Below are 18571 nucleotides of genomic sequence, written 5' to 3' on the forward strand. Positions count from 1 at the left end.
AGCTGTATTAAAAAATAAGTGCTGACATAAGATGAGCCTTCCTAGATTTATTGGCAGGCTACGCTTATCAACAGATTACAAAACTGGTGGGCATCATTGGTACTGCGCTCAAATGGTTTTCATCCAACAGTTCAGAATTCATATTAACCAATGTGTGTCCTCATCTGCAACCCTCATATGTGGAGTTCTCATGGCACAGGTCTTGGACCAATTGTGTTTTGATTTTTAATATATATATATTACCTCTGGGTAATCTAATTAATAGTTTTAATCTCCTGTCACTGGTATGCAGATGATACACGGCTGTACTTTTCTGTTAAGCCAAAAACCCTCAACAGCCTCTCTAAAATTACTAATTGGATGTATTCAAATGTCCTCCATCAACTGGCCCTGACTGACCTTCTCTGACAAAAGTACACACATTCTGTACTTAAGTGGAAGTATAGATATGTGTTAAAAAAATACTCTGGTAAAAGTTAGAGCGGATTGTAGGAAAAGCTGACTCAACTTCTTTATTCAAGTGAAAGTGAAAAAGAAGAGACTAAAATGCACTCAAAGTAAGAAATTTAAAAGTAGATCTTCGGTGGATATTTCTAGCAGCTATTTTTGTGCAAAGATGACTAAAAGCTGTGCAATATTAATGGAATAATAAGCAATACTGATAGATAGGATTACATTGGACATTATAATACATTTTTTTACATGATTTCCTCTGGGATTAGAGTATTCTAATTCTAATCCTACTGACTTTTAGTGTGATTTGGTAGGTGGGGAACCACCTGGCTCACTGTGGGGAAAAGAATCACAACTCACAATAATTTCTGTTCAGAGCTCCACTAAAATTTGCTAAAAATCCACACACAGCCCAGTACTTACTCTTTGACTCCCATCACCCACCCAGGGGATTATTACCTGTGACTCTACACCAATTGTTCTAGACCTGAAGAAGCCTCTCAGAGAGATGAAATGTCTTGAAAACCAAGAAGTCCAACTGTTTTATTTTTAATCTCTGAAGATGAGCAGGACAGAGTGTATCGGAATGAATTGGAATTTCAATAAGAATAAATCAAATGAAAAATGTAGTCAGCTTATGACTATTTTTTGAAAGCAACTAACAGCTTTTTTAGACACAAACATCAATAATCCCTTCATGGTTATAGTTTTGGAAAGGCTAACAGCCAAAATATAAATGCTGAGTTGTGTGTTATTTATTTGCAGTGCAGACTAATAATATGAGCTTCAAAATGCCCCTGCAGATCAGCACTATCCTGGTGTGTCATGAAAAGCCAGATGTATCAGCTCTTAAGAGCAGTTAATGATGCGGCTTTGCCTGCTACGCCAGCTACAGACCCCTGGTCTCAAAAGGCTAAAAAAAGCATGACGATTCATATTTCATATTTGTAGGTTATATGAGTGTTCTTGGCATGCTACTGAGGAGAATGCTGGAGTCGAAGTAGTGGGCGGGGGGGATCTATCAAAGGCTCCATGCTCAGAATGGAAAAGAAGGTACCTTTAATCATCTGCTTGTGTGAGATGTCACACGGTTGCTAGGTTACAGGTCAGCCCAGAGAAGCTCCTGAGTGTTATAGAGATGCCTTAGTGTGTATAATGTGTAAGCATGTCAAATTCTAATTACAGTCATACGTGATGATTTAATTCCAGAGCTCGACATTAGCAAATGATCGTGGAGATGTCTTGATGACGTCTTCCCATTTCTGTTTGTTACTGTGCTGCAAACATTCCGCACAAGTCCAGCATATGCAAAAATCATCAAGATGGTCATCTGACTAGAGGGTCAGTAATCCTGCGATCATGTGGCGATTGCTGTCGCTGCTCACTGGTCACGTCTGTGCTGTTTTCACACTATACACCTCTCAGGAACCACTTGGCAGCCAGACTGTGTCCACTGCCCATCCTAAAAACTCACATCCCACTCCTTCTGACTGCTGAGAAACGTGCTGCTGAGATACATCACTAGCAGTAATTTCCATGACAGGCGTGTTACAAGCTGATAAATAGTACAATGTTTTCTCAGCCTGTAATTCTATTTAACCCATTCTTTCCACTTCTCTGACCTGCAACTCTCAGCCATGGCAGAATGGCTGGATTAGCCACTCTGATTCCTGCTACAGCACTGCAAGCCGGTCTTGTCTCCTCGCAGCCTCTGGCTCCTCATATCCTGTCACAGCCAGCAGACTCAGCTGTTATGCAAACCAACTGCGAGAGGAGCAGTTTTTGGCTTTGGCTGGAAACTGGGGTAATTAGCTTTGACAGAGCTGATGAGTTGCTAATTAAATGTTTATCTGAATCTGGCATCTGTCGTAAAACAAATGTCTGTTAGCTGCCTACAATCTGTGGATTATCAGAAATAACTGGGGTTGGGTCCTGCATCCAGGCAGATAAGCAGAGAGGACGGTGTTTTGAGCAGTCAGGCGGAAACTAGTCACAACAACAGCACCTACTGTGTACATGTTAGGAGCTTAAACTCACCCGTAATGGTTAGATGATTCTGTCAGTCCACATTCAAGCTGGCACTTGTGTACCAACAAATGTTGTTACAAGTACTGACTAATATCAATTTGAAAATCTGTTATCAAAGCTAATTTTTGACTTTTTAATACATTAGTTAAGAGTTATACATCTTTGTTTGTTTTCGTGACAGGGCATTATCTTTAAAGGGAAACCTTGACCTTTGACGATATTTTATTTTTGCAGTTGTTTGTGTTTTCTGGTGTGACACTGGATGCAGATGTTCACTTTTCTTGGCATTCCTCATAAATTCAAGGTTTCTTAATGTGATAAATGTTTGAGTTAAGACTAGGTTTTTGTACTACACTATATGCACTATGGGTAAATACAGAATGTGGGGTTGCTAGTTTTGCAATTAACAGAAATTACATCTGGCATATAATAATGAAGAACAATTTAACATGCATGAACACCAAATAATAATAAAACACATGTAATTGCAATGCATAGAAAAAGATAATGCTATGTTAGCTTGGTAGCAAAGCAGTGGCTCAAGCAAACACATTCCAAAAACAGTAGTTTCGAGGGCTGCATGGCTCCAAAACCCAGACTCTAGTGTTAAAATGCCCAGCTGTACACCTTTAAACAGGACGTTTACAACCTGGTCCAAACTCTTTTAAGCTCTATGGATAGTTTTCAACTTCTTAATCACTGCACGTTTGATTTTTTCAAATCACTTGGTTACAATTTGTTCATACATTGTAAGTTTACAAATGCTGCTTGCTAACAATTTGCTAGTGGTAGGTAATAACTTAGCACTCCAAACAATGCTAATCGTGAGGGTTCAAAATGTGTGGTCCAGAAACCGGTGCGTGATGTCATGGCAGCTGTGTCCATTTGTTAGCTACACAATGATATTGTCACCACAAGTGAATCTTCTTTTAACAAGCTAAAAATTATTTCAAAAAATTTCACACTCAACCTTTTGACCATTACGGGTGTTTGTTTAATATTGTAGAATCTGTAGTCTACAATTTAAAGCACCTTGAGGTGACAGTTGTCGTGAATTTGGGACATATAAAAGCCTCAGACTTGTCATCGTGGCTGCACATATACAGCACGTATGCGATTTGAGACACCCTAATCTTTTTTTAAAGATGCTATCACCTGAAATCCTCCTGCTGAACTGTATAACTTTTGTTTAATTATGTAGTTATTAAGATAAAGATCTCTGATAATGCAGATCTTGTACACAAACAGAATCAGGAACAAACAAACTTTTATCCAGTGTAATGAAGGAAGTTTTAAAGTCTTTGGGGATATAATGACACGTTTTTTGTAGGAGTACAAAATAAAAGTTTTGTGGCTTTCTTGTTTTTGTCTCTCAGTTATTTGTAAAATACTGCGTTCCACCAAACAGCTTCACATGTCCAGAGTAGAGAAGATCAGAGCTGATCATCATGCAGATACAGTCAGTTGTTGCTATGATTTCACAATGACAAACTTCATGAGGTGAGAGTGAGAGTGAGAGATGTGGCGCTTTGAGGTTTTTCAGAGCTGGGTACTGCTTTGTCAGGAGAGTTGGTTGTTGCTACATACATCACAAGAAGACTTGCAAATCATTTTTAGGGCTGAAAATATTTTATTAAGCCTGTTATGTTCAACATTATGCACTCCACACTGTATATGAATGCCACTTGTTTTGCACATATTCAACTCTGTATATTTTATATATTTTATTATTATTATTATTATTATTATTATTATTATTTTATTTTATTTTTTTACTATTTAATTTGTAAAAATGTGTATACACACACACACACACACACACACACACACACACACACACACACGTAGGAAAATATTTAGTATACACATCCAGAAATGCATACACTATTATATATTGTACATATATTTATTAGTTTCAGGTTGGCCATTCTTGTATTTTGCTCGTTTGTGTTGTTGTGTTTGCACATCTCTGTTGCTTGTGGGGCTCGCACACAAGAATTTCACTCGCATGTGCTGTGCCAGTGTGCCTGCACATGTGATGTGACAATAAAAAGTGATTTGATTTGATTTGATTTGATGTCTTTGGGACAAAACTGTTGTTGTGTCAGTATTTATGAATATTTTATTATGGCTGAAAAAAGAACTGAACATCAGACTCTTTATACAAGGCACTGCATAGCAAATGTTTTGTTTTGTTGTAATTTTTTTAAATTGTCTTCGACCACCCGTGTAGTCACAGACTGAAGTGGTTTCAGTTTACAGACAACAGATGTTTCTTGGAAACGGTAAAACAAAGTGTCTTTTATTTTGGCTTTTCTTTGGATCTGAAGTTTAAAGTCGCTCTAACCCACCCATCCAGTCTGGTTTCATTGATTAGCTTTTGTTGAATTCATTAGTCTGTCATTCAGATTTGTTTTCCATCCAACATTATGAGTGCTGAATTATATATGCAATATGTACATTTAATGTAATGGAATTTATATAGCCCCTTCTGACTGACTGACCGGAGAAAATGCTTTTAGACTACGAGTTATATTTAATCACACATACATCACTTTTTATTCTGTGCAATTAAAATGGACAAGAGGAATACAATGATTTATGTGATCTTAGTTACAAGAGGTTGTGTAAGTTCATAGTTGTCGAAGATCTGCATATATTTGAATTAGATGGTCATTATTGTGGTTAAAGTATTCATGTTAACAATATCATTATGAAATGTTTGAATAACTATAATGCTACTAGTGAAACTCATCAACAATTTGGTAATTGCTTCATCTTTTTTTTTAATTTAACCTCTTAGGACCTGACATCCACATATGGTGACATCACATTTTGGGTTGTCTAGACCACAGTACTAAACTTTCCTCTTTCAAATGAGCCATATTGCTCAAAAGGGCGCAATTGTTGTTTCTCATTTTGTTTTGTACTCAGGAGAAATGTTGTGTTCAGACACCAAATAAAGAGTTTTGCACATCATTACTCAGTTCTATCGGACACTATAAAGCCAAATAGCAAAGAGAAATGAAAAATGCATGCCATGAAAGACTTCAGGTCTTAGGAGTTTACAACAAAATAGTTTTTGTAGTATTTATGATTGTATTACATTTTTGACAGAGGATGCATTGCTTTATGTGACAAATGCAAATATATGTATTTTTTGTATTTGTCCAGGGGTTGTGCTGAGCAGCAGCTCCTGTTTTTGCTTTTTGCTTATTTCATTTTAGTGACTTGATCACTTGATGAAACTGATATTTCTTGCTTATTGTGACTCATACGAAGGTGAAATAGCAACTTTTTGTTTTGGATGTCCACAGCTTTTCCCCCCTTCTTGACAGCAGATAATCTTCACCAGCTGATTGTGCCGACAGTTCTGCTGAATGTAAGGTCTGTAATTATGGAGGAGACACAGAGGAAACAACGGCAGTTCAGAGTGGGACCTGTTTCATGTGTTTCATGGAGCATTGCAGCGTTGAAGTGAGACACTGCCGAACTCTTACTTCCCAGACCACAGTGTTACCATACCTGGCTTTGTGGCTTTTCAGACAGAGAGGATGTTATTCTGGTGAGAAGAGAAGTGGTGCAATCCTGCTAGCTGTTGGAATGCGTCCACATGACTCACCGAGGAAAGTCGTCTTTGGTGTTGCTGTTTGAATCCAGTTTGAATCGACACTGTTTGGATTCTGCTGCCAGCAGAGGTCATCCGAATGACTGTGGCTGTGGTGAATGGATGTGAATAATTAGTGGATCCTGAATACTCTGTGCATTACTTACCCGACATGCACATGAACAGCTTCTCTAACAACTGTTTCAATTCTGCTGAATCACCTCACACAAGCATATCTGCATTCATGTTTAAATTGAAGCTACTTATTTTCTCATATTTAGATTTTTGGTTTATTGAACACTTCATTGTTTTGTATTTTATGATTAACTGAGCTCTTTGATTAGTGGAAATATTTACCTTTATGAACTATTTTATTCCATATTTGTTGTTTTTTTTGTATGCAGTGCATGTATTTTAATACTAGCAAATCTAAGTTGTTTTTCATGCTATGACTGCTTTAATTCTTTAATTTTCCAAGTTTTAGGATAAATATATTTCTTATGTTTTTTCTTACGTACATTTGTTTCCATTCACTTTAGTTATATATGTTTTGCATATTTAAGTGTACTTTATTTTGCTGTGTTTTTTATGCGACACTCTGCACGACTGATGATTTGACAGTCTAGTCACCTTTACCGCTGCATGATGAATCTGGGCTGTGTGCTCTGTCATGTGTGGTGCTAAACATTGAAAATTAGCGTGCTTTGCCTCGAGGAGATGAAGATTTCCTCGAAGGCATTCTGAAGGGCAGTAGTCAGATTGTAAGTATTTGAGGAAAAGAAAATAAAGAGCAATTATGACTTGAAATAGCTGGCTTGAACATATCGCCACAATGTATTACACATTGGCTCGACACAGTGAGTGTTTTGGCAGGTGCCGGGCCACTGTCATGTTCTTTTGACCTTTTTCAAGATATCCACGGCAGCTTAAAAAATATCAAATAAAATAACATAAGTCATTCCCTCTATTGTCATCACTGAGGGCAGTAGAAGGCGTTTCATTTTACAGGATTTCAGTTTCGTACCTGTCATCGTGTTTGCTGTATATAAAAAAAAAAAAAGCATTTTCCCCACAGCGGACTAAAATTGCAGCTTTCTATAAGGAAGATGAAACCCAGAAAAGAGCCCACTGCCTTTTTTTGTATTTTTTATATGTCTAAACTACATCCTCTGAATGTCACAGGGAAACTGAAAATGTCTTTCTGTTTCAAATCCAGACATGACAGTGCTCACTGACCGCACTCAGAGCTGGCGAAAGCAAGGACCAAATGGAAAAGTACAGAAAAGGAGATTGAATTTTTAACCAGCAAAATAAGACCTCTGTTCCTGTATCATGTTAGCATTAAATGCAGAACACATGAGTAATGAAATACATTGTTGAAGAAATGTGTGCTATTTGAGATGTGGAAAGACAGTTTGAAAGCTGCTGATTGTTTTATGGAAGACCATGTTCTGCACCTCCTCCTCCTCGCACCGCTTGAGCTGCAGTCATTGTTGTAGCCAGCCTTCCTCTCACTCTTCAGCTGCTCTCCCATTCATAGATTCTTTTTGACTGCAGTCTCATATTTTCATTTAAATGCTGATGGGCTCGAGGATCAGTGTAAATTGCAAATGCAAACTTTTTCCATTTTTTTCTTATCGCTCTTTAAAAAAAACAAAAAAACAAACTTGTGTGTTTATGGAGGAGTGCAATTTGCAGACGCTGTTGTTTGCTGCGAGAATTGTCCTTCACACCCATGGATTTCCATGAATTTAAACAAGGTTTGAATTTGCAATGACCAGCATTAAATTAAACCATATTAATTCAGATGTCATATAAAAGCACTGCCCAGAAAAACCCAGAGTGCCATACATGCAGAAACTGTCAGTTAAACATGCGTGCCGGGCTGGCTGTGGGATGCTGTCAGAAAAGGTGCGTGACCCCCACCGCTGTACAATCAAACCTGTACAGCTGGCAGATTGGACCTGTAATTACACAGACAATTTTCTGAGGCATAGCTGTTCCAGAATCATAAATAATCTTATTGGTTGCTATACTTCAGTGGGCAGCGACAAAAGTGATGTTTGCACAGTGTGAGCTTCTTAAATTGAGGTTAAGAAGGTATCGTCATTAGATAAAACGCAGCACTTGCTGTTTGTTAAAGCTGATTAAAACAACCTGTTTGTCATACTGAAACAAGAAACCTTAAAGGGTGCTCTGTAAACCCAAAGTTACTGTTGCATGAAGTTCACACAGGACCTAAAAACAGCAGCAGCAGCATATATCTATTAAATCCATAATGATCAAACTACAGAGAAATGCACTTACTCCAGTGCAACTCAATAATGTAGACATCACTTATCCACACCACAGACACAGACAGCCTTCAGAACTACAAAAGATATGGTTCTGTAAGTGAATTTAACTATTTCTAACTATTATTTTACAATATAGACGCTAGACCTTTATGTCTAAAAATGCCCTTTTGAGTAAGGTAAGGAAGTTCGAATTATTGTTTTTTTTTAAGGTCAAAGTATAGAGATATCTATGTAATTTTGGTGTGTGTCAACACTGTATATATATATATATATATATATATATAGTTATATCTCATATAACTAGTGATGTAGTAATATTATCAGTTGATCGCCTAGTGGCCAATCATGTGTAAATGATGCTTTCTGGTTTTAGTTTTCGATCAGAAAGGAATTAGATATGAAAACAAGCTCTACAGGACATCTACAGTAAGTAACTACTACAAAGCAGCCTTACCTTGCCTTGCCAGGCTTGATTTTCACAAGATGAGATTCTGCAAATCATGTGAGGATGAAGCTGTTCGTTTGAATGTGCAAATATTTGTACAGACACATAAAAATATGCATATAAATGCAAACTCTGTTTTTTGACTTTGTTCTTTGAAGAGGTAAGGATAAGCACAACAGGATGGATGGATGCATGTGATAAAAAAAGACGATTGGTCTTTTTAGATCGTTTCCAAGTACACGTAGCAGACACTTGGTTTTTACTGCAATTCACAAGTCAAGTTTTGCAGGTCTACTAGCGACTTGTCTTTGCATTGCACTCTTGATGATTAATCTCCTCGGGCTGACTTTTTTTTGCCTCGAGCAAGGCCTGTAATCCTGAAGAAGCTATGAAGGAAAGAACAGGGTTTCAGAGATGGAGCTTTTCCATCTACTATCCAGCAATCATCATGGGGAATGTGAGGTGTTTGGACAGCGAGCTGAGAAAGACCAAAAGAAACACACTGAGTATAGTTTGATGTGTAGTTTTTGTGAGATATTTCCACACTCACACATCCTAGACCACAATATGAAATTTCAAAGCTTTTTAGGTGCAATAGTATGTTGATGGTATAAAAAAGGCAGATCTGTTACATCTGTTGTCTTGGGTTTGCTTGAGTGTTTTGTGAAACATGCCAGGCCTTAGAATACACTTTCTTTATGAACTTTATAGATTGTGAAATGAGTTCTAAAATCTGGAAATTAGTTACAATTTTGCACTTTTAAGTCACCACCAGAGATGGGCAGTAACGCGTTACGCGTTACTTTTTTCAGGTAACAAGTAAAGTAAGGGATTACTATTGCAAAAACGGTAATTAGATTACCGTTACTTTCCCGTAGGAACGCTGCGTTACTGCGTTACTAAAACCGTGATTTTTGGCGAGAATGTCTCATGACAGTGACGTAAGCGAGTGCGACGTTCGTGACAACAGCTGTGTGCAGATCAACAATGGATCATATGAGTGCGGGAGAGAGTATGAGCGTGCAGCGTTTAAAGCGTGGAAGTACTGACCTTACTTTGAGTTAGATTCCATCAAAAGTGACAAAAACATTAGCGTCCGTTGTGCGTGGGAAGAAAACTTCCTTTTACAGCGAAAAAAACCCCTAAACTTCCAACAAGCACCGAGTGCGCTACGACTTAATGGGAAACTCACAGAGAAACTCGCGGATTCTTCAACTGACCGCGGCACACCTGCACCAGGGTAAACCTCCGCCTGCCCAACTCCTGCTTTACAGGTGAAAATAGAGCAACAGGACCGCTAGTCTTTGACTTTATTTATTTTCTGCTGTGTTTTACTTTCATCTATTTGAAAGACTGAGTGTAAACACAAAAAATATTTTATTTTATGAGCTGGAATGTGCAGAAAATAGGTTTAAATATTAAATTAATTTATTCAAGTCAGAGAATGTTGCATATAATAAAATTTTTGCTTGAGGCATAAAATTAAAAGATTAAAACTAATAAAACAAGTTAAAAAAAAAGAGACTTTTCCATTTGATTACATTTTGTATGATGGATTATGTAGAAAAAGTAGAATTGGGCTGAAAGATCTATCGCTTTATCACCTATTCAGGTTGTAAATCGTGTTTTTAAAAAGTAACTAAGTAACTAAGTAATTAATTACTTTTGAAAATAAGTAATCAGTAAAGTAACAGGATTACTTTTTTAGGGAAGTAATCGGTAATTAGTTACTGATTACTTTTTTCAAGTAACTTGACCAACACTGGTCACCACTAATGAACTTCAAAGCTACTGCGTGTTCCACGTAAAACATTCATTAAATCAGGCTACAGTAGTTGTCACACACATTTAGTGTGATCCTGCTGAAACTTAATGTTGGTGATACTGAGGATATGCAACCCTGGTGTAATTTATTTTTGCCTAACATTAGCATTTTACTTTTTTTTCACTCCAGTGCCACAAATGATAAAAGTGGCTTAACTTTGTGAAGATGTGTAATTACACACACACACACACACACACATATATATATAGTGATACATGGAGAAAGAGAGCGAGAGCAGAAGACACAAACCCGAGTCTGCTGCCGTACAGTACATGGTCGCCTGCTCAACCACTGAGCTAAACCAGTGCACAGATTTGTCAAATTTGTGAAGCACAGACGAAACAGAGGTATCTCTCCAAGAACAATGTTGCATGTTTAGAAAAATATGGATGGTTTATTTGACCCTACTTTGACAAGCATTATATTCCATTTCCATGATGTTCAAGTCTTCTGAAGTCAATGAAACACAGTCTACATCCAAATATGAACAGTGGTATATCATTTGTCAACAACACATTCATTCACTTTTCGTCCTACAAACAGTTTTTGCAAAGACACACACAGTATAGTATTAATTTATCCGGTCAAATACTCGGTTAAGTGGGCTTCTATTCTGAACTCACGAAACAGTAATGGTTTATAGTTGTTTTTTAAGAATCTATTGAAAACAGACAGTCTAATATAAAGTCCATCCAGTACAGACTTGTCCATAATACTGCTTCTAGAATAGCTTATTTACAATCGTCTACTGGAAGCAAAAGAGGAAACAAAAAAGAAAAAGAAGAGAAAAAACGCCATTGCTTTAAGAACAAAACAAGCTAGCCATTAATATTAAAATTCAAAATTAATAATCAAAAACAGAACATAATGTTTTTTTCATTGATTGTGCTTTGTAACCCACAAAACCACTTCATTTTTCGAAATAGAACACCTATCAGAGGCACCAAATAGGAGTGCTGATAACATCCAGTTCAATTTCTCTCATTGAGATTCTCTACAACTATGAGTAGGACAGGGCATACAAATGGTTCCTTTTTTTCATTTATTTATATATTTATAAAGTTATTACAGGCTCATTCTCTCAGTTCATCACCTGTGGTGGTGTTATGTCGCACAACAGAAGTCACGTAGGAATCGGTTCGTGTGTTTAACCATGCAAAGCCCTTTAAGATTTGCCAGAAAAGGTCACAGAATAGATTTGTTGGACAAAAGGGGGCTGATAAAGGCATAAACAAACACAAATGGTGCTTTCCCACTAAAACATACACAGAATGGTGCCAAAGCCTGTGGATGAATAGGATAGGCAAGACAGTGACAATAATAGTAGGCAAGTTAGCAGGATAATACTACACCTTCCCCATCCATAACCTCCTCTGGCTTCAGATCTGGCTGGGCCTGTGTATGCAATGTACAGTGTAGCTCGTTTTCCCGGTCTCTCACAGTAAGTAAGTGGAAGTTCTTGGTCCTGGAATCTCTAATTTGGCAGAAGCCTTGGTCAAAGAAAGCAAAATTGCCACCATCCTACTCTAAAAGGAGGCCAATATACCACCGTTTGTCAATCAGACCCAGCCCCTGGCATTCAGCAGTGAGTATTCCTGAACATTTACACAGTCACCTCAGTCTTGCTGCCTGTGCGGTAGTGCTGTGGCTGTTGTTGCTGCTGCTGGTGGTGCTGTGGGATGTAGTGGAGTTGTTCCACAGTGTGAGTCCGTCTCGAGGCAAATGCCTGCCTCTTATTTGCTGTCTGGTTCATGGCTAAGGTGTTGGAGTGCCCACTCCCGCCTGCTCCCTGTACCCCACTTCCGCTGCCTCCACCACCGCTGTTGTTAGAGGCACTGGGATGGGAGTGCATTTTGGTCATCTTGTAGCGATCCATTAGAGGCGTAGTTGGAATGAACACGTCTGTGTGTGAGATGGCCCGTGATATTGACTTGTCACTGCCATAAAACCCGCCAGAGATACTGCTGACCATGCCGCGCTTCAGCGACCTCATCAGCTTATCTGGCGAGAGCAGAGGATCCTGGGACAGGAGGCGGTCTTGTGAGTATAGACGTTCTTGTGAATAGAGGCGATCTTGGGAGTAGTGGCGGTCTTTTGAATAAAGATGTTCCTGTGACAGGAGTCTGTCCTTGGAGTACATACGGTCCTTGGAGTAGAGGCGATCTTGGGAGGTGTGGCGGTCCTGTGGAAGAAGACGCTCCTGGGATCGAAGACGTTCAGCAGATAGGAGCTGTTCATCGGACAGGATCCTACCTCCGTACAGGGAAACACCGTTAGAAGACATGGTATAATCTTGCTGGGGGGCTCTTTGAGGGGACAGGACACGATCTTGGGACATAGCCCTCTGGACACGACGGGGCCTCTGCCTCTGCTGAGACTGCTGCTGTGAGGACTGTGACTGCGAAGGGGCCTGGGAGATGGAGGACTGTGGGGGCTGGCTCTGCTGTTGTTCCCGGTGCTATCGAGCAAAAGACGGATGAGGTGAGTTTATTCATAAACTCAGGGGTAAGATGCTCTGCTGCCGACTACTTCAGAATAACTTCTAACATTTAAATCTGGAAACTTGTGCTCTTGCATCATAGATACATAAAACTTGATAGTACATGACCTTGTTTTGAAGCGTGCACTATTGAACGGAACACTTCTGTACCCACCTGTTCTTGACTCATTTTGAGAACATGAAGGGGAAGAGTGCTTCTTGCTGCCAGGTCGGGCAGGTGGCGCTTACGAGTGTAGTAGTCTTCGACTTCTTTATCTGCTGCAGAGGACACAGTGGAAAAAAAAAGACACGAAGTGAAGAGGCAATTCAAGGAGCGAAAGAAAGAGAAAACACGGGTAGGTACAGAATGCTAGGGGAGAAATCGTGTAACGTGGAATTGGAGAACACGGCACACAATGCAGAGAATAGTGTTGGGAGACCCATCGTATTTCACCTTTCCAAGCTCATAGAGGGGAATAGAAAATAGAGGCAGAGTATCACAGTCAGACCACATTACATGCTAGGCACATAACATCCACATATCCAGACTTGATCAGGGATGCTGCAGGCAGTTCTGGCTGTGGGGGATAACTTTTCAAAGGTCATTTGAAAGTCTATAAACAAAAAACATCATATACAGACATGGAGGGAACCACGCAGGCACCTCACATATATGCATGCTGGAAATCTAATAGGATTATTACACAATCACATCAACACTGAAGCTGGGAGTGTTTCATATAAACTCGAGTGGGGGTTTTCTTTCGTATACCTGTGTGCAACCAACAAAAACCTCCAAACCAAACAATGAATATAACATGCATTTAAAAGCAGATCAAAAAGACGAGAATACATTTGCAAAGACGAAGTGTAGGAGTGAATGTAGCATTAAATTCATGCCACACGACAAAAACACATGCACAGAGAGCTGTATCGACCAAATAAATACATAAAAAACACACACGCACACACAAAGTGATGCACATTTACAAAAACTTGACATCTGGTCATAAAGACAGTAGCATAAACCATTCAAAAATGGAAACATTTATAAGTCTGTGAATGAGCGTTTAACCCGCACAACAAGAGACAGGTGAATGCCACTGCCATTGATGGTGGAAAGGTATAATGAGAGCAGATCTCTCCACCTTATTGAGAATTCGTAGATGGCTTTTCGGTGCGAGTCTGTCTTTTTCAATAATGGTACAGCAGTGTTCACACCACCTGTCCAAATTACTCTCATCCAAATCCCCTTCAGCGCCGAGTCACGGGTGCTTGCTGCAAATCGATTCATTATGAGAGATAATAAAACAAGATGTTCCTTTCTCAAGCATAATAGTCTTCAAGATTTGGGCAGCGCATTGCAAACTCATCAACCATATTACCAGAGTGAATGAATAACTCATGATATATAGTGTCCTGCACTGCAATGGGCTAAGTGCTTTTTTTCTCTTCAGTTTGATACCAATTTGCATTAATAAGCAGTACCATTCTTCTTTTATTATCTCAACAATGAAAACTCCGCTCGATGTTCCCTCCAGCGCAATCCGGCATGATCTATCATTGTGCAGACACTAGTTGAGCAACAAAAAGAAACAGCAGAGCCTTTTGGCTATTTGCTGCAGCAAATAATTTGCTTTTGAAGCAAAAAGAAAGTTGGGAAGACTGAAGGAAGGACACCGCCAAGGGATATTTTTCCATTTCAGAACTGTCTCTTTGGTGGGGTCCTATCTCTGACAATTGAATTCATTTGGTTTTGTTTTACGGTCCATCAAAAGCTATTATGTTAATTCTCACAAGCATTCTTCAAATAAATTGTGGTTGTTTTTATTTCTCCAAAACAACTGAGAACCAGTAAATACTACTGCAAACTTGTTTTACCATTTAGTTTCAAATGGTGCCTGGCAGCTCTAAGTGGGAGCCAGTGCAGAGCGACCCCTGACGGGATGAGTTGTAGATGTCCATCTTTCATTTTGACTTGAGCCAGCTGCGAAGCAGGACGCTCATGATGAAACTACACAAGCCGTAACGGATATTTGTATTTCACTTAGAGAATAGCATGAGACGAGAGCTCATTATGCTGTAGAAATTCACCAAAGAAACGCTAAATTAATACCGAGCCAGGCCAGACGCAAGAAGCCGCTGATATATGTGTGATTCAAGAGAAATCATGGCTGCGGCGAGGGAAGCAGGGAATATCAATGAATCAGAGGTTTTTTTGAGGTGATTAGGCTGCTTTTTTGACAGCTCAGAGTTGAGAAGGGGATACTTTCTGGCTTTAATTCATAGTGCCCTCCATCCACTTAGATCTTTAATCAACGGCGAGCTGCAAAAAGTCCAAAACAACATATACGGGTACTTTTTTCTACAGTTTAATGTCCCGAGTTACAGCAGGTGAGCCATTGTTACATCTGAAATACTTCAGAGCCCTTCAGAAAGTCCCAGCCTGGAGTCAGGAAAGCACACTTAATGCAGTGTTTTTATCATGCAGGGCTTTAGGATCAGGGCAGGGCGCCTATTCTTGCATTATTGCAGTGAACTTGGACCTACTGAGTTTCTTCAAGGACGAGAACCGGTTGAGGTCGGCTTTGACGGCCGCCTCGTAGGAGGGTGGCAGGTGTGACAGGCTCTGGAAGGAGCGTGAGAAAGACAGGTCGTAGGGCTCCGTCTGCGAGGTCAGGATGCCACTTATCCGATTGTTTTCTGGAGACACATACATACATATACAGACACAGAAGAGGGAAAAAGGGGGGGAAATGGGCAGGCTGACGTCTCCTACGCCACCCCCCCCAAAAAGGAGACCCCAGGGAACAATCACAGAAAGACCACCTGCTGTGAAGAAAAAAGAGTGAGCTGGCAGACAGGCTGGAGTTTCAGCTGTACAAATATTTGCTGGAGGCAGAGGTCCTTTGAAATAATCTCCAAATTAATCTCGTCAGTATAAAATAATAATTCCAACCAAGGGAGCCACTGAGTATATGGAAGCCCTGCTCCTCTTCTGGGAGTTTGGGGGTTGTAGTGACCTAAGAAAAAAATCTATATTTGTACAAATACACATGAACTCACACATGAGTACATATAAAATATGTTTTGAATAGCTGGTTTTATAAACCAGATAGAGTCAGCAGCTTACATTTCATACTTTGTATCTCTGAGGTGTGAGTCTTTACTAACTCTAACTCTAGACAATCAGAATATGTAGTTTTTGTTTTGATTAAGTTGTTCTCCTGTGTCTTAGCAATCAGGGAGCAAAGAAAATAATCATTCTAAGTGACATGAACTTTCTTTCCTAATAGTCTATTGTGCCTTTCTCCAAACTATAAGGGTAGGGCAGAGTTAGAGTTATCCCTTATGGTGACTAACCTCAGAGGGTTAAAGAAAGAAACTTCTGAAGGAAGGTACATGTGAAAGGGTTGGAGAATGACTGAGATAGATTTTGAGAACAATCACACTTTATGTTGCTGAAATAGAAAACCCAGTCCACTCGTACTAAAGTGGAGTGAGAGAGTTACGTATCCTGTTGATATTTCAGTAAACTAGACTATTAAAGATAGTCATGGCTATAAAACATTTCTTATTTGATAACCCTTAACATTAAAGCCAAACAGGTTGTGTAGGTTCCCCTATGCCAAAGCTACTCTAACCCTTCTAGACACGACACCCTAGGTCCTTTGGTATTAAGCACCAAGATATTAGGACCAGATTCTTTTAGTCATACAAGTTGCAAGGTGGAGCGTCAAATCAATTAGACTTGTTTTTCCAGCACATCCCACACATGCTCAGTTAAATCAGATGGGAATCTGGAGGCTGAAGGACACCTTGATCTCTTTGTTACATTCCTTAAACTATCACTCCAAAATTGTTGTATTCTGGAACCACATATTATCCTGCTAGAAGATACTTTCTGCCTAATAAAGCCTACTACCTTTTGACAGGTGCTGTTATTACAAATGATGGAACTGAACTGACCTGATTTTAATGTTGTAACTTAGTTGAAATACTTCTATCACTTTGGTTGTAGGCTTTCTATGGTTTGTACCATAGCTCTAAAGTTCTAAGTCTTATTGTTTTAATCATCCCTCTGTCCTTTAAAGTTCAGCAATAGTTTGCTGAGGAAAAAAGTTGAATATCTGCCTTTAAGAAACTGTTGCATATTTTAAAACTCCAACTTGTTGGTGCCAGTGATGGGGGAGTATAGGCGGACACATCAGCCACTCAGTGAGTGTTTGGTGTGGGACTGACTTGACAGGCGATGCGGTGGTTTGACGGGAGGAAACAGTGGTCCAAACAAGGAAAGGCAAGGAAAAAATAGACAACACACCAAACAACAGATGTGTGCTGGAGAGTGACCCTGCTTGTGACAGTGCTGTGATGTGAACTGGGACAGGGACGGGAGCAATGCCTGGCTGCCTGTTGTTGGTGTGATGTGAGATGATGCCAGGAAGACGAGGAAGGTGGGGGTGGGGGACTGGACCCAAGCCTTCTTTTCTTCTCACTCTACTCCTTCTCTTTATCTCTCTTTTTCACACATGTACACACACAAACATCCGCAGTCTGTCCCATTCCACTTCCCTCACTCTGTCAATCTTATCTGTCTTACCATGCTGCCACCCACTTTCCTTTGCTCCTTAATTCTTTCTTGTCCATTCAGTATTCCCTTCTCTCTCATTTTCTTTCCCACTCCTGCTCTATCTAGCTTTCCCCCGCAAGCTCCGAGTCTGTCACGCAGTGCAGAGCAGCGGGCATGGGTGTGACTCCACACTAGCCTCCAAACGACAGATAAGAATAGTGTTTTTAGTAACTGCTGCAGGATGGAGAGATGGAAGAGAAAGAGAACAAGAGATGGGGATAAGAGAATCAAAAAGAAACAAGAGACTGAAATGCTCAGTTGTGGTCACAAGCTTACGTGCATTCATTATGGACATGAACGGTAATAATTTGGTTTTTTTTTAAAATAAATTCTTTGAACTGTTCCTTTTAGGGGTGAAATGATTGTGCATGACTGTACATCCATAATGACTTATTTTGGATTGTCTCTAAAGCACACAGAGTCAAAGTTATCCATACAGGCCCAAAAGTGTACATACAGCTCATTTAAATTGACACTAACGTCACTAAAGATGTAGATGGTAAATGGCCTGGTTCTTATATAGCACTGCACACAACTACATTCACCCATTCTATCCAACATTCACACTCTGATGGACGCATCAGAGACCAACTTCGGGTTATCTGGCATGCAGACTGGGCAGATGGGGACTGAACCACCAACCTTCCAATTAGTAGGTGACCTGCTCTACTACCTGATCTACACAATCGTTCCACCCGGGGAAAAAATTGATTAAAGAAATAAAAGCTCATGACATTAAAGCCTATGATGAGCGTATGTAAACTCATGACCACGACTGTAAGAAGGAACGAGAGTAAAGTAGCAGGG

The 18571-nt window shown here is 39.6% G+C and overlaps 2 protein-coding genes across 5 annotated transcripts in view; both read right to left on the minus strand.

The window, feature by feature from the left end:
- Positions 1 to 18571, minus strand: part of myocd (myocardin) — a 550512-nt gene that overhangs the window by 354667 nt on the left and 177274 nt on the right. The window lies entirely within an intron of this gene.
- The window catches only part of LOC309713313 (shisa family member 6), a 76498-nt gene continuing 68956 nt past the window's right edge, over positions 11030 to 18571 (minus strand). For 2 of the 4 annotated variants that reach the window (XM_082544860.1, XM_082544859.1), the window contains 3 exons: positions 15685 to 15837; positions 13310 to 13413; positions 11030 to 13113 (listed from right to left, as the gene is read on the minus strand). In XM_082544860.1, coding sequence (XP_082400986.1) covers positions 12259 to 13113; positions 13310 to 13413; positions 15685 to 15837 — 1112 coding nt within the window. In that variant the 3' untranslated portion in view covers positions 11030 to 12258. The remainder of the gene's footprint in view (positions 13114 to 13309; positions 13414 to 15684; positions 15838 to 18571) is intronic. The other 2 variants (XM_082544862.1, XM_082544861.1) reach the window with 1 other exon arrangement.

Source organism: Aulonocara stuartgranti (assembly GCF_965226115.1).
Source record: "Aulonocara stuartgranti genome assembly, chromosome: 8".
In the NCBI taxonomy this organism is placed as follows: domain Eukaryota; kingdom Metazoa; phylum Chordata; class Actinopteri; order Cichliformes; family Cichlidae; genus Aulonocara; species Aulonocara stuartgranti.